Source organism: Hippopotamus amphibius, chromosome 2 (assembly GCF_030028045.1).
Source record: "Hippopotamus amphibius kiboko isolate mHipAmp2 chromosome 2, mHipAmp2.hap2, whole genome shotgun sequence".
Classification (NCBI taxonomy): domain Eukaryota; kingdom Metazoa; phylum Chordata; class Mammalia; order Artiodactyla; family Hippopotamidae; genus Hippopotamus; species Hippopotamus amphibius.
The window spans coordinates 6,268,435-6,282,076 of NC_080187.1; the positions used below are offsets into that span (position 1 = coordinate 6,268,435).

General features: G+C 54.5%; 1 protein-coding gene across 1 annotated transcript in view; it reads right to left on the reverse strand.

The window, feature by feature from the left end:
- Nucleotides 1-13,642, reverse strand: part of HMCN2 (hemicentin 2) — a 158,361-nt gene that overhangs the window by 90,437 nt on the left and 54,282 nt on the right. The window contains exons 17-22 of the mRNA XM_057724808.1: nucleotides 12,948-13,043; nucleotides 12,513-12,640; nucleotides 10,697-10,841; nucleotides 7,417-7,529; nucleotides 7,133-7,292; nucleotides 6,008-6,173 (exon numbers count right to left, since the gene is read on the reverse strand). Coding sequence (XP_057580791.1) covers nucleotides 6,008-6,173; nucleotides 7,133-7,292; nucleotides 7,417-7,529; nucleotides 10,697-10,841; nucleotides 12,513-12,640; nucleotides 12,948-13,043 — 808 coding nt within the window. The remainder of the gene's footprint in view (nucleotides 1-6,007; nucleotides 6,174-7,132; nucleotides 7,293-7,416; nucleotides 7,530-10,696; nucleotides 10,842-12,512; nucleotides 12,641-12,947; nucleotides 13,044-13,642) is intronic.

Below are 13,642 nucleotides of genomic sequence, written 5' to 3' on the forward strand. Positions count from 1 at the left end.
AGCTCCAAGGGGAACGCACCTGCCCGGAGACAGCAAAGAATAGAAAGTGCAAATCCCAGGCCACACCTTTGCTGCAACCCAGCCTGGGGTCACCTCTCCAGCTCCTCTGTGGCTCAGGGAAGCTGCCCCTGCTGCCCCATGTGGACCCCTGCTCTCACTTACACGCTCCTGGAGCCATTACGGCATTTATCACACCTGTAATCACCTGTCGCTGTCTGATGGCTCCACGAGGGGAGGGGCCAGGTGTGCCCAGGTTCCTGCCAAGCCCCCAGCCCTTAGCACAGGCACTGGCCCACAGCAGGTGCTCGATAAATATCTGATGGCCAATCCCAGCTGTCCCCGTCCACACACACACCCCCCTTCCCACCCTCGCCCACACTGTTTCCCACACCCCACCCTGTCTCTACACCGCTCTCCTGCCCCCAGGCCCCGTGCAAGGCAGCACAGCCTCCAGCTCCTCCATGAAGCCTTCCCTGATGTGGCCAGGCAGGTTACACGTCCCTGCTCTGAGTTCAAGTTCAGCCAATTGTTCATTCATTCGTTCACTCATTTGGCAAAGAGCCGCTGGGTTCAAGGTGGGCGGGCTGCCGCTGGGGCAGAGGACATGCTCACCGTCCTCAGGTTGCTCAGGGTCTGGGTGGCTGCTCTGCGCCCAGTCCCTCCTGCTGGGTCCCATGCTCGTCCCGCTGCCCCCACCTCTAAAGAGTCCGTCCAACCTCACCGTGCAAGCAGAGCCTTCCAGGAGGAGGCTGTCACGTGAACGAACAGCACTTCCTGCAGAACCAAGCCGGCCAGAAGCCGATCCTCAAACACAGCACGCAATCGGGCAGTGCTCAACAGATGCCCACTGCATGCCCATACATGCTGGGCGCGTGTCTGCTGGGCCAGGGCGGGGTCTGAGCCTGCGGCAAGGACTGCCCCCCTCCCCTGCCACCAGCACCGGTCAGCCTGGGTGGCACCTTCACCCACACCACAGGCCCTTGTGAGGAAGCCCCAAACGGAAACCCCAAGCTGCAGCAGTTTAGCAACCAAAGGGCCAAGCACAGTATATGAGCGAGGGGGAGAATGCGCATCCCGTGAGCCCATGTAACATGAACCCAGAGATGCTAACAGGTGACCGCCGTTGACGCGAGCACTTCCTATGCACCACCGCAGGGGTGAGCGCTTCTGCGCACATCCTCACTTGAAAGTCCCAACAGCCAAGCCCGCAAGGCAGGCAGATCCTATATCATCACCCCCTTTCAGAGGAGAACACTGAGACCCAGAGAGATGAAGTCCTGCTGTCCACGGCCGCCCAGCCGCCAGGCCAGGAATCAGCACGAGCTGTGAAGATCCACCAAGGTGAAAACCCCAGGAGGGGCCCCTGGGCAGTCCACGCCAGGCCCCTGGCTTCCAGTGAGGGAGCAGCTTTCCTCCGGGATCATCAGACCCGGCTGCAGCCCCCACCCACCTCTCTCCCCTGCGCCCGGAGAGGGAGCGGGGGTGCCGACTGCCCCGTAGCACCCTCGGCGCGCTCCATCCTCCCACCGTCCCCTCCCCCCCCCGCCCCGATGCGGCTGGTTTGGCCCTGTGTGGGACCCTGGCCGGCTGCCCCCGGGAGCCAGAGCCGTAGCCAGGAGCACTCGCAGCTGTCCCAGCTACACATCAGAACCACAAACAAACACTGTTGCCTAGCAACACCGCCTCGCCCCAGCATCCCCGGGCTGAATCATGGGACCAGAGCCACTAGGCGCTCTCTGGCCATCACTGCCTGTCCAACCCTTTCGTTTCTAAGACAGGAAGACTGAGGCTGCAAGAGGGGAAAGGACCTGCTCAAGTTTACTCGGGGAGCTGGGGGCAAGGCTGGGATGGGACCCTAGGTCTTTTGCCACCTGATGTCACACACAGCCGGAGCCTATGCTTCTCTCCCCTAGACAGTTTCGTCCTGGGCGCATGAGATGCTCAATGACTCCTGTAGACTTCAATTCTGAATTCACAACTCACATGGTCTCTTCGCAAAAAGTAATCCCACAGGGTGAGAGGCACCCGATAACCATCCCAGCCCTGGGCTCAGCCATTGGCTTTCGGGACTATCGCCCAAGGAAACAACGCAGAAGATAAAGAGAAGCTTTTGTGCAAAGATGTTCCAACAGCCCCATTTATTACCGCCCCAAACTGGCCACGGAGCATCTGCCCCAAACAGAGGAACAGCTTAGCAACGATGAGAGCTGAACGCCCTGGAATGTTATTTTGCCCTTTAAATGAAAAGCAATGACACGGGCCAGGATGAATCTAGAAAATGGGTAAATGCAGAAAAATATCAATGATAAGGGCGGAACAGAAGATGCACTAAGTTTAATTCTCTAGAAGCATCTACAAGAACACACTGGAAGGGGTCGTGGACATAGGTGAGTGGTTTAGAGTTTCATGGGTACTCAAGCTCCTACTATGTTTTCTTGCCATTAGGACTTTCTGACTCAGGAGGTCAGGCTCCCTGAGTTCAGAATATTCTCTAGAATCTCCAGAGAGAGCAGTGACCTGCCTGACCTTGGCCCAGAAGCCTGATACGTGTGTGTCCACGTGTTCTCATGTCTGCTTCTCTGGTGTGTCTGCGTGCATGTCCGTATGTGTTGGTATCTGTGTTTGTGTCAGTGTGTGTGCCTGTGTTCCTGTCCGTGCGTATTCACGTCTATATGTGTCTGCGCACATCTATGGGTGTCTGTGTGTGTGTGTGCATGTTAGCGCCCAGCCCCGGACATGGGAAGGTCAGGATCCCAGTTCCCCACACCCCACAGCTTCTGCCTCCCCCTCAATGCACTGGGGGAGATGCTGCTCACTCCACCCATCTCCAGGATGGCCAGCAGGAGAAGAGGGCCACCCTCCGCCCAAACAGCAATGGAGGAGGCCTCAGAGGCTCAGCCACATGGCGGTTCTCGACGCTGACTGCACCAGAGTTGCCAGGGAGCTCTGAAGAAGCACCACTGCTGGAGGTCTGCAGGTGACCTTGACCGCAGCCCTTGGCCAAGGTTAGCACAGGGTCAGGAAAGAGAGGCCCCAGGCAACCCGAGTCGGCTCAGGCCTTCCCCCATCCAAGGACAGAGAAGGCAGCCACCACAGAAGAGGGGGCAGCTCAGCCAGACAGAAGGAGCACAGGATCTTGAGGCAGACGAGCACCCACGACTCATCGGAATAAGTTCTCAGCCTTCCAGGATGGCAGCTTTGAAGCTGAGCCTTGGGGGTCCCTTGGAGAAGGAAGAGGAAGAGATGGAGGAGGAAGCAGGAAGAGGAACAGACAGACAGCAAGGCCACCACCACCCCAGCACCACCACAGCTCCGTGTGTGTTTCCCATGGAGTTTTTTAAAAAATCTGCATTTTCTGGCTAACTGGCTGTGGGACTAAGGGGACCTGTGTGTCTGGCAGAAAACTGAGCTCTGTTCTGTGTGGGGAAGTTGTCAGATGCCACAGGGAGACTCAAAGTACCACGGAGACCTCAGAGGCCACGAATGAAGTGTAAACAATCAGAAGTCGATGAGGTTATTCAAAATCGCCAGCAAGTGGAAACAGCCCAAGTGTCCATCAGCTGGTAAGTCCGCGCACCATAACGAAGAGTAGCCCCCGCTCACCGCAACTAGAGAGAGCCGGTGTGCGAAGACCCAACACAGCCAATAAAATAATAAATAAATTAATTAATTAAAAAAAAAGTCGGTGAGGTTATTCACAATCGCCAGCAAGTGGAAACAGCCCTAGTGTCCATCAGCTGGTGAGCAAATTGACAATGGAGTATTATTCAGCCATGGAAAAGACTGAGGTCCTGACACCTGCTTCAACACATGCAGGAATCTCAAAAACACGTTGCTAAGTGAAAAGAGCCAGACACAAAAAGCCGCAGAGTGCATGATTCTATTTATATGAAACGCCCAGAATAAATCAATCCAAAGACAGAAGGCAGATGAGTGGCTGCCAGGGGCTGGGCTGGGGTGGGGCAGGGATGGGAAGTGGTTGCCGATGAGTGCAGGGATTTTTCTGTGGAGGAGGGTGCTGGAAACGTTCTAAAGTTACTTGTGGCGATGGTTGCATTACTCAGAATTTACTAAAAAACACAGAATTGGAAAGCATGTGAATTATATCTCAATAAAGCTTTCATATTGAAAAAGGTCGATGAGAATTAAATGAGATAATATATATCATGATGATAATTTTTGAAAGCTGGAAATGATGCTCTAGTTTATAGCAGCAGTAGGAAAATGATATCAAAGAGAGTGATTTTTCCACCACTGACAATGTATTAAGCATCGCACATCAAGAGATGGATTTAAACCATGCCCACTTTACAGATGGAGAAACAGGCCAAGAGGAGCCAGTGACCACCTGAGGCCTCACGACACAGCCGGGATCTGCACTCAGGTCTGCTGAACTCCGGGGTCTGAGCCCTTCACCGCTGCCCGACCCCCCAGGCATATTTTCCCTCCTCACGAAGGTGAACTCCTGGAATCTCATAAATCTCAAGAGAAAGCCGTAAGCCAGCAAGAAGTGGAGAGGGCAAGGGAGAAGGAACAGAACAAAACTCTAGGATTGCAAAAGCAGCTCTCACAGATTTATAGCTCCCGGCTGGTCTATAAACGCATCACAACAAGGAGGGGGTGAACCAATGGGAATTGTGGTTCCCCGTTTCAGTAACAGACCATAAATAAACAAGCACCCCCGGCAGCTGCCCAGCCAAGGAGCCAGGAACAGGCCTTCTGGGGAGAGACGCAGGCTTCCCTGGCCGCCACCCCCACCCTACCCCCACCTATGACCTGGAACTGCAGAGACACGAAAGGGCGTGGGGTGGGGGTGACACAGAGTCAGCCCAGCCACAGGACCCCAGCCGCACTCAGGTGCGCAGGCTTCAAGGACTAGGAGGGGGACGTCCCTGGTAGCGCAGTGGTTAAAAACCTGCCTGCCATTGCAGGGGACACAGGTTCGATCCCCGGTCCAGGAAGATCCCACATGCCGCAGAGCAACTCAGCTCGTGCGCCACAACGACTGAGCCTGAGCTCTAGAGCCCGCGAGCCACAACTACTGAGCCCACACACTACAACTACTGAAACCTGTGCGCTCTAGGGCCCGTGCTCCACAACAAGAGAAACCATTTCAATGAGAAGCCCGTGCACCGCAACGAAGAGTAGCCCCTGCTTGCCACAACTAGAGAAAGCCCGTGCACAGCAACGAAGACTTAACACAGCCAAATAAATAAATTAATTAATTAAAAAAAAAAAGATTGCGAGGGCTCACCAAACAGATGTTCTGAGAGGCAGAGACCCATGTGTGGGTGTCAGGTTGTGGGAGGTTGCACAGCAGGCTGCTCTGAGACCGTCTCCATCTGGAACTTCTCGAAGACCTCGCCAGGACTGATGTCACCAGCCAGAGCTGCCCCCTCAGCCCAACCCCGCCCCACAAGGGTCAAGGGCCCCAGGAGTTTGAGGCCTTCTTGTCTGGAACCACCCTGCCCCACACCCCTGCCTGGCAGCGGGGGCGGTGTACGGCCTGGCTTTGAAGGACACCCAAGCCAGCCTCACCCTCTCCACCCCCTCCCAGGATCCCTGAAAGCCCGGCTGCCAGACACCTGGTCCGAGGAGCAGGCAAGGAGGGAGCACATGTCTCGTTCAGGATGCTACCCCAACCGTGGCGTTACGCTTTTCTAGCTGAGTGACCACCAGTAGCTCACTCCACCTCGTTGAGCCTCAGTTCCGCTCAGACAACAAGGGCTGCCGAGCAGCTGGAAGGCAATTCTGCACACAGGGCCTCTCAGCCGCACGTGAAGTGCTGAGTGCGTGTTATTTCAGAGCCCTGACCCCTCTGAAGGGCATCCACGCTCCATTACAGGCCAACGGCCAAAAGCGCTGTGTGTGTAATTGGATGTGCATCCCCTTGGGGGCGTCCACAGCGTCCCACACACCGGCTGGATCAGTGGTCACCATGAGGCCAGTTTCCTCAAACCCCAAGCTCTGCCCATGCCCGGACCTGAGGCCACGTGATTGGGGTTACCTGTCGGTGACGGGCAGCACAGGGCGGGAGTCCTTGGTCCAGGTGACCAATGGGGGTGGAGAGCCCTGGGCTTCACAGTCCAGGGTCACGTCATCACCGGCCTTGGCTGTGACCCTCAGAGGCTTATCTGCATCACGTGACCCATTCACAAGGATCCTGGGCTTGGCTGTTGGTAGAATCACGCAGGGAGTGTGAGCAGGGCACGGAGCCATGGAGTGTGGCCCAAAGGGGACCAGCACGGCTCCCCCAGGAAGCTGAGGTGGTACTGCCACCCCGGAAGTGCAGAAGGTGGGTGGGCTCTGTTATGACAGGAGAATGTAGGTTTCGGGGTGGGCTCAGATCCGATGGTGTACCCCAGCCCCTCCTCCACCTGTCCACCCCATCCTCCTCCCGCTTCCCTTCCGCGGGGACATTCTGGCAGCTTCTGTCCTCCTCTCCTCTCTCTCCCTCCTTGCCCTCAATCGTCTCATTTACACCCTTAACCATCAGATGATGCCCAATCTCCCTCCGTGCTTAGGTCCCCAGGGGAACACTGGATCCAAACAGTTCAAAACACAATGAATTATTCAAGCACAGTTGTGATGGGCGCTAGGACGGGGACATTCCAGAGAGTTCACAGCAAGGTGATTTGACCCAGCCCGAGGGATCAGAAAGAGCTGAGATCTGACTGACGGGAGAAGTCAGCTGGACCAGGTAAGGGAAGGGCATTCGAACAGCATGAACTGTAGATGCAAAGGCCCTGAGGTAGGAAGGATCACTTAAGAAACTGAAAGGAGACCAGAGGGTCTGGGCACAAAGAGTCAGGGAGAAAGGTGGGCAAGGGGGCAGCCAGGGTGGGAAGGGATCCAGTGTAGGACCTTGCATCTTTCCAAGGCTTGTCAATGAGATGGCGTCCCCCCATCCAGCTACAAAGGGTTAAGCTGGACCCACTCTTAGAGCATGCCCACACTATGGGGGCAGTGCTCTGAGGGAGGACAGCTTTGGTCTGCGTGCCCTTCATACGGGAAGAATTTAGAGACAGGGTTGACAAGATGCAAGGAAGATGCAGGTGACGTCAGATTGTTCACGCCCCTGCCTCCACGTCTGCCAAGCCCCTCTCCCAGGACAGGGGTGGCCGCCACTCACTGTTGACAGAAAGCCGCATCTCCTGGCTGGAGAAGCCCACGGCGTTGGTGGCCGTGCAGACATAGGCCCCTGCATCCTGGGCAGACGGCCGGGCAATGACCAGGGTACCATCCTTGCTCACATTGTAGTGGGGATCCCTGGAGGCCAGGGCATTGGTTTCCTGCGGTAGAGTCACAGGTGACATCAGCAGAGCCCACACCCCATGGCGATTTCCATCATTCCTCTCCCCATGATGCACTGGGCCTACCTCTCTGGTTACCTTTATGGTAACAGGCTTCACCTACCTTGGTCCAGGTGATGGTGGGGGTGGGAACTCCTGAGGCTACACAGGGGAGAGAGGCTGGAGCGCCTTCATTGGTGATACGGTGGGTGACAGTGGGCTGGATTCTAGGTGGCACTTTTAAAAACAAACCAATTTCATAAACCAAAGTTCACAGCAGCAGTATTCACAACAGCCAAAAGGTGGAAACAACCCAAATATCCATCAGAGGGCGATGGATAAACAGAACGTGGTGTGTACATGTGGAATATCACTCAGCCTTAAAAAGAAATAAACATCTGATACTGACAACAACATGGATGAACCTTGAAACTATCATGTTAAGTGAAATAAGCCAGACATGGAAGGACAAAAACTATATGATTCCACTTACACGAGACACCTAGAACAGGCAAATTCCTAGAGACAGAAAGCAGAATGGTGGTGATCGGGGGCTGGGGGAGGGGAAGTGGGGAGTTGGTAGGTACAGAGTTTCGGTTTGGGAAGATGAAAAAGTTCTGGAGATGGATGGTGGTGATGGCTGTGAAACCGTGCCCCATGGGGTTAAAAAACTCATCCTGAAACTGCACCTCATGGGGTGAACAGAAACCAGCAACCAACAGAAATTCTTGAGCTCCTCTTACAACTTGCTAAAAACCCCTCTGCTTGAGCCCACCTTCACTGAGCAAGTTGGCTTAATTGTTTTGTTGCAAATTGCATATCCTCCAAGCTTCATGCTGCCTAAACAATAAGCTGTTTGTCTGAGTTGCTTCAAGGAACTTGGAGTCAGCTGTGTCTAGTTCCAGCCCAAGCCAGCTAAGACTGGTTGGGACCACAGACCCTATCACTGGGCCTGCACAGCTGTCTGGTGCATGATCTTTTGACAGCAGAGGGCCAAAAACCCCACCCTCAGATCATCCTAGGCCCCTCCATTTTTGAACATGCATCCTATGATGAAGTATGTAACCCAGACACACCTGCACAGAACACTGACTACCTCACCTTTTCCCTCCGGCAATCACCTCTCCCCACGCCGAAGATGACCACCCTGCTTCTTTATCTCATAAATATCCCAAGCCCTTGGCCTTCTGGGAGGCAGACCTGAGGCTTGTTCTCCTGTCTCCTTACTCGGCTGTGTGTGAATAAGCCCTTTCCCTGCTGCAAACCTCAGCATCTCAGGGTTTTGGCTTGCTGTGCTTCGGGCAAATGAACCCGGTGGCACAACAATGTAAATGCCACTTAATTTATGCCACTAAACTGTGTGTTTTAAAATGGTTAAAATGGTAAGTCTTATGTATATTTTATCATTTAAAAAAAAATTTTTTTTTTTATTTTTTGGCCGAGCCGCATGGCATATGGGATCTTAGGATCAGGGATCAAACCTGCGCCCCCTGCAGTGGAAGTAGACTGCCAGGGAAGTCCCTATTTTATCATGATTAAAAAATTTAAAAAAAATTTTTTTGACAGAAGAATACAGCCACCACTGCTGTAAAGTCATGCCCCAGACAGAGGGCAGCCTGTGTTTAGGAACAAACTGTGCTGTTTCTTAACTGTGGGACTTTGGATAAAACACTTAATCTTTTGGTACCCATATTCCTTGATCAGCAAAAAAGCTAAATTTACCCTAATTCCTGCTCACTCTCTGGGGATGGACAGATGAGAAATGGCAGAAAAGAGTGTTCACAGGACACAGTGAACTTGAAAACAAGTGCAAAATCCATCCTGGGCACCATCCAGATTTGCAGGCATTAAAATAGGGCGCGGGGGAGGGGGGAGGGGGGGAGTGGCGTGTCTCCAAGCGGAGCAAGGGAGAAGGAACCGGGCATGGAAAAATCAGAACCAGGAGGGAGAGTCAGAAACCAAGGGCTCTGCCGGTAACACTCTGTTCCTATGTGGGGAGAATGCCCTTCTGGATTTTCCCAGGTGGCCAAAGCCAGCACGTTGATTAGCATTTGTTGAATGGAAATGAAATTAGCAAGAGAGACGGGCTTGATCGCACCCCTCCAAGAGGGGGCTGTGCGGCAGGGCGGGAAGTTAGGGGGTGAGGCTTTCTGCATTGGCAGCCTTCGCTGCTCCTGTGACTTGGTGAGTTACCTCTGTCTCAGAGCCTCAGTTTCCTTAACTTCAAAGCATAGAGTCTTTTAAACCCACCTCTTGGAGCAGTTAGGAAAATTAACTGAAACATGCACACAACCTCCCGGAGGTCTGGCACGTGACACACGCCCAACCTCTGATCCCTGTTATTAATTGGAATTATGAAGAGACAGGAGAGCTGGGTTGTAGACCTCGGTTTTGCCCTACAAAATGGGCAACGACGCGTTCTTCCCACGCATCCCGCGGGGCGGTGGCGGGGGAGGGCGGGTGTGTGTGTGGTAATAAAACAAATGAAACAAACAGAGGATATTAACCTATGCGGTAAACGACAAAAGATAGCTGGACTTAGTTTAAATGTCTTGTTTTACATGAAAAAGAACGGTGGTACCTAGTTGGGTGGCTGAAGGGAAACAGGGACCCTCCAACACTGTGGGTGGGAAAGTAATTGAGCAAAATACACAAAAAGCCCTAAAAAATGTGTAATCTCTGTCAGTCAAAACTCAATGTTGCAACAATAGTTTATCCTAGGGAAAGAACTGGTCACATGGGCAAAGGTGGGCCAGGAGGACGTTTATCCCCAGGTGTTCACCCTGGTGAGAAACTGGACATGAGGGGACAGGTTAGATACCCCTGGCTCATCCAAACAGGGGACACGCAGTCTGAAACCGTGCTTCTGAGTATTATTAACAGGAAACACGTCCTATACTGTCCCAAGAAACACTCAGGTCGCAAGACAATAATATTACGTGGTTCCAGTTGGTTTCTAAATATTTCTATGTATGCGTATACAAAGAATTTATGCATACTTTACATAAAGAATATACATCATACAAAATAATTTATATACAACATATATTAAGAATATTTATAATGTATATATTATATATATATATACAGTGTGTATATGTGTACATGTGCAAACTCATGTGTGTATAAAGTATGAAAGATACGCACCAAAACGTATAATTATTCTGGTTCTTCTTAGTTACTGGTATTATGGGAGGTTTCTTTTTGTTCGGTTGGTTTTGTTTGGGGTTTTGGTTTGGGGTTTTTTGGTCCAATCTCTAAATCTCCTACAGTGAACGTGAACATTTGTGCAATTTTTTAAAACAAAGATGTTCAAGGTCAAGTCCGCCTCCCTCCTTGGCCCAGCGTGCCTTCTCTCATCATGTCCTGTCCCCCACTCCCGCCCCCACCACCCCAGGACTCACCCTGGACAACCAGCTCCATGTTCCTGTGCTGAGAGCCGGCCGTGTTGCTGACCACACAGCTGTACCTCCCTGCGTCCTCCAGCAGCGCCTGGTCAAGGTGGAGGCTGCCGTCTGCTCGCACGGAATGCCGGCTGCCTGGTGGGAGCTGGTGAGGATGAGGAAGCACCAGATTAGACCAAGGGCCCCGCTCAGAGCCAGCTAAGAGAGCACGCTCCAAAAACCTCACTGCCCACCAGGCCAGGAGGGAGCAGCCTGGACAGAGAGGCCAGGGGTTCGGAGAGGGTGGGGCATCTGGGCGGGTGATGCCCCCACCCCTTCCCTGATGTTCATCCACCCCCACAGACCCTCAGGGCCTGGTGGGCCTGACCGCCGGCACACTCCTGACCCCACTCTCCCAGGGCCAACGGGTCCAGGGCAAGACACCTGACCCTAGGGGGCCGATGGGAGCCTCTCCCAGGAGTGTGGGGTTGGGGCCAGAGCCTTCACTGAATTAGGACTGGACCTCCGAGGTCCTTCCACACCGAGGCCACAGAGAAGAGAGACAACCCGTCTGCAGGGAGAAAGCCATGCAGAGCAGAGCAGAGCAGAGCAGAGGTGTGGCCACATCAGTGTGGTCCCAGAGAGAGAAGCAGAGAGAGTAGCTCCTGGTGGCTGCCCAGATCTGTCCCCATCAGGACCCGCTGGGGGTGGGGATAGGGGGCACTGGTCCAGAATGGGGCCTCTGTAAAGATGTCCAGCCAGTTCATTCTTGGTGAGGGGCCCAAAAACCCTTCCACCAGGCCTGAGCCCTCTTTGGGCCTCTCTGTCCCTGTCCTGCGAGCCCGGCTGCACATTCTGCACTCAGGTCCCAGAAGACACTTCTGGGCTGTCTCAGTACCAGGCCCTGTAGGGCTAAGTGAGCTGGAGGGGGGTTCTGCTCCCAGCACGCGGCAGCTGGGCAGGCTCGGGGCCACGCAGGGTCCCCACGGAGCTCAAACACGCTCTGCATCTCCGGCCACCCCCCATCTTGGTGTGGACAAGGCCCAGGGCCACCCCTTCCACACATGCCTATCGGATTCTACTGAGGATCCTCACCGTCCCAGCCCAGGCGCCCAGGCAGGGTCCTCCTCAGGGTCATGTCTAATTACACAGGCTGTGGAAGCAGTCACCCACACAAGCAGCCTCCGCAAAGCATGCCCACTCCGGGAGCTGGACCCAGACAGCACTGCATTTAGGGGCTGGCACCACGGGGCCGGGACCAGGGCAGTGGTCTGGTCACACAGTCACTGCCTCTCTGGGTGTCCAGCGTCTGCTGTCTGCTTGGGTGAGGGCAGCTCTTTTACACCTTTCAGGTCACAAGGACCCCGGGATGTCTGAGGACAGGCCAGAGAATGGAGGAAAAGGGAGAGGCAAAGAAGGAGTGAATGGAGAGAGGACATAGGGGGAAATAAAGAAAATCAAATCGATGGGGGTGGACGAAGCAGCCCCCGTGTGCCCAGCAGTATGCCGGGCAGCTGGGCCAGATGGTCACCTGCACAGGTCACGTGTCTGCCCGGAACCATCAGGACGGGAGTGACGCATGCGTACTGTCTGTGCCCCCCCTAAACAGCTGCTCCCCAACCACAGCACAAATGAAGCACAAGCTCCTCCGGCCAAGGACTTGAGAGGGTGAAGGATGCTATCAGTGCATTATCAGAGAAGGTTCTGGAAAGAGGCAGGGAAGACAGGGAGGAAGGAAGAGGACATTCCAAAACAGAGGAGCCGCAAAGCAGTGGCAGCCCCCCCCTGCCCCGCACGCTGCCCGCTGCACCGAGGGGCCCCCGACTGCGGCACTCACAGGCTGGCCGGCCTTGAGCCAGCGCCTCTCGGGGCGAGGCTTCCCAGCCAGGATGATGCAGGGCAGGGACACGGGCTGCCTCTCCAGCACCCTGACGGTGGAAGCGCTGCTGGCGATCTGTGGGGGTGCTGCAGGGAGAGGAGACGGTGTCGGTACGCTAGGTTCCTGTGGGTGGGCATCCGGCGGACAGAGGCCCCCACTCCCCACTGTCTCCTTCCCACGGAACCAGTGGAAGCATCAAGACTGGGGACTCTAAAGGATCAAAGGGCACACTTCTTGGGGTACGCTGCCCAGGAAGTAGGGGTCCAGATGTTCCTCTTGGAGAACCTGGCTGTGGACACACCTGTCCCAAAGGATGGGTAGTCACGGGGGGGTGTCTCCCGGGGGGTGCCCAGTGTCCCCACCAAACCCTCCTCTCCAGATCCACCAGCGAACCATGCCCAGTCACGAGGAGGCGGGACTCTGCCTGGACCTTCCCGAAGACATTCTGAGCTTCACAGACATATGGGGCTTGGTCTTCAGGGACCACACCTGAGGGCAGGAAAGAGGCAGGCCTGTCAGAGCACATCCAGTCCCCGTGGGCTCCAGCTCCCCAGGTGCAGACAGTGCTCTCAACACAGCCTGGCCCTGCAGAGATTAGGTAGGAGGGCTGGGAGGGCAGAGAGGAAAGGGATTGGGGATACAGCTGGGCCTCAGAAGGATGAGAAGGCCTCAGCTTGTTCATGTGTAGAATGGGGATAATTTATCAATAACTGCACATTGTAGTGTGATTGGGAGGGGTCCAAAGATGATGCAAATACAGTGCTCAGCATCTGGCCTGACACACAGTAAACAGTAGCAGTAGTAGTGACGATGGTGATGATGGTGGTGATGATGGTGGTGATGGTGGTGCTGATGATGGTGGTGATGATGGTGCTGATGGTCGTGCTGATGATGGTGATGGTGGTAGTGATGGTGGTGGTGGTGAGGATGGTGAGGATGGTGGTGAGGATGGTGGTGGTGGTGATAGTGGTAGTGATGGTGAGGATGGTGGTGGTGATGGTGGTGAGGATGGTGGTGATGGTGGTGATGGTGGTGAGGATAGTGATAGTGATGGTGAGGATGGTGAGGATGATGGTGATGGTGGTGAG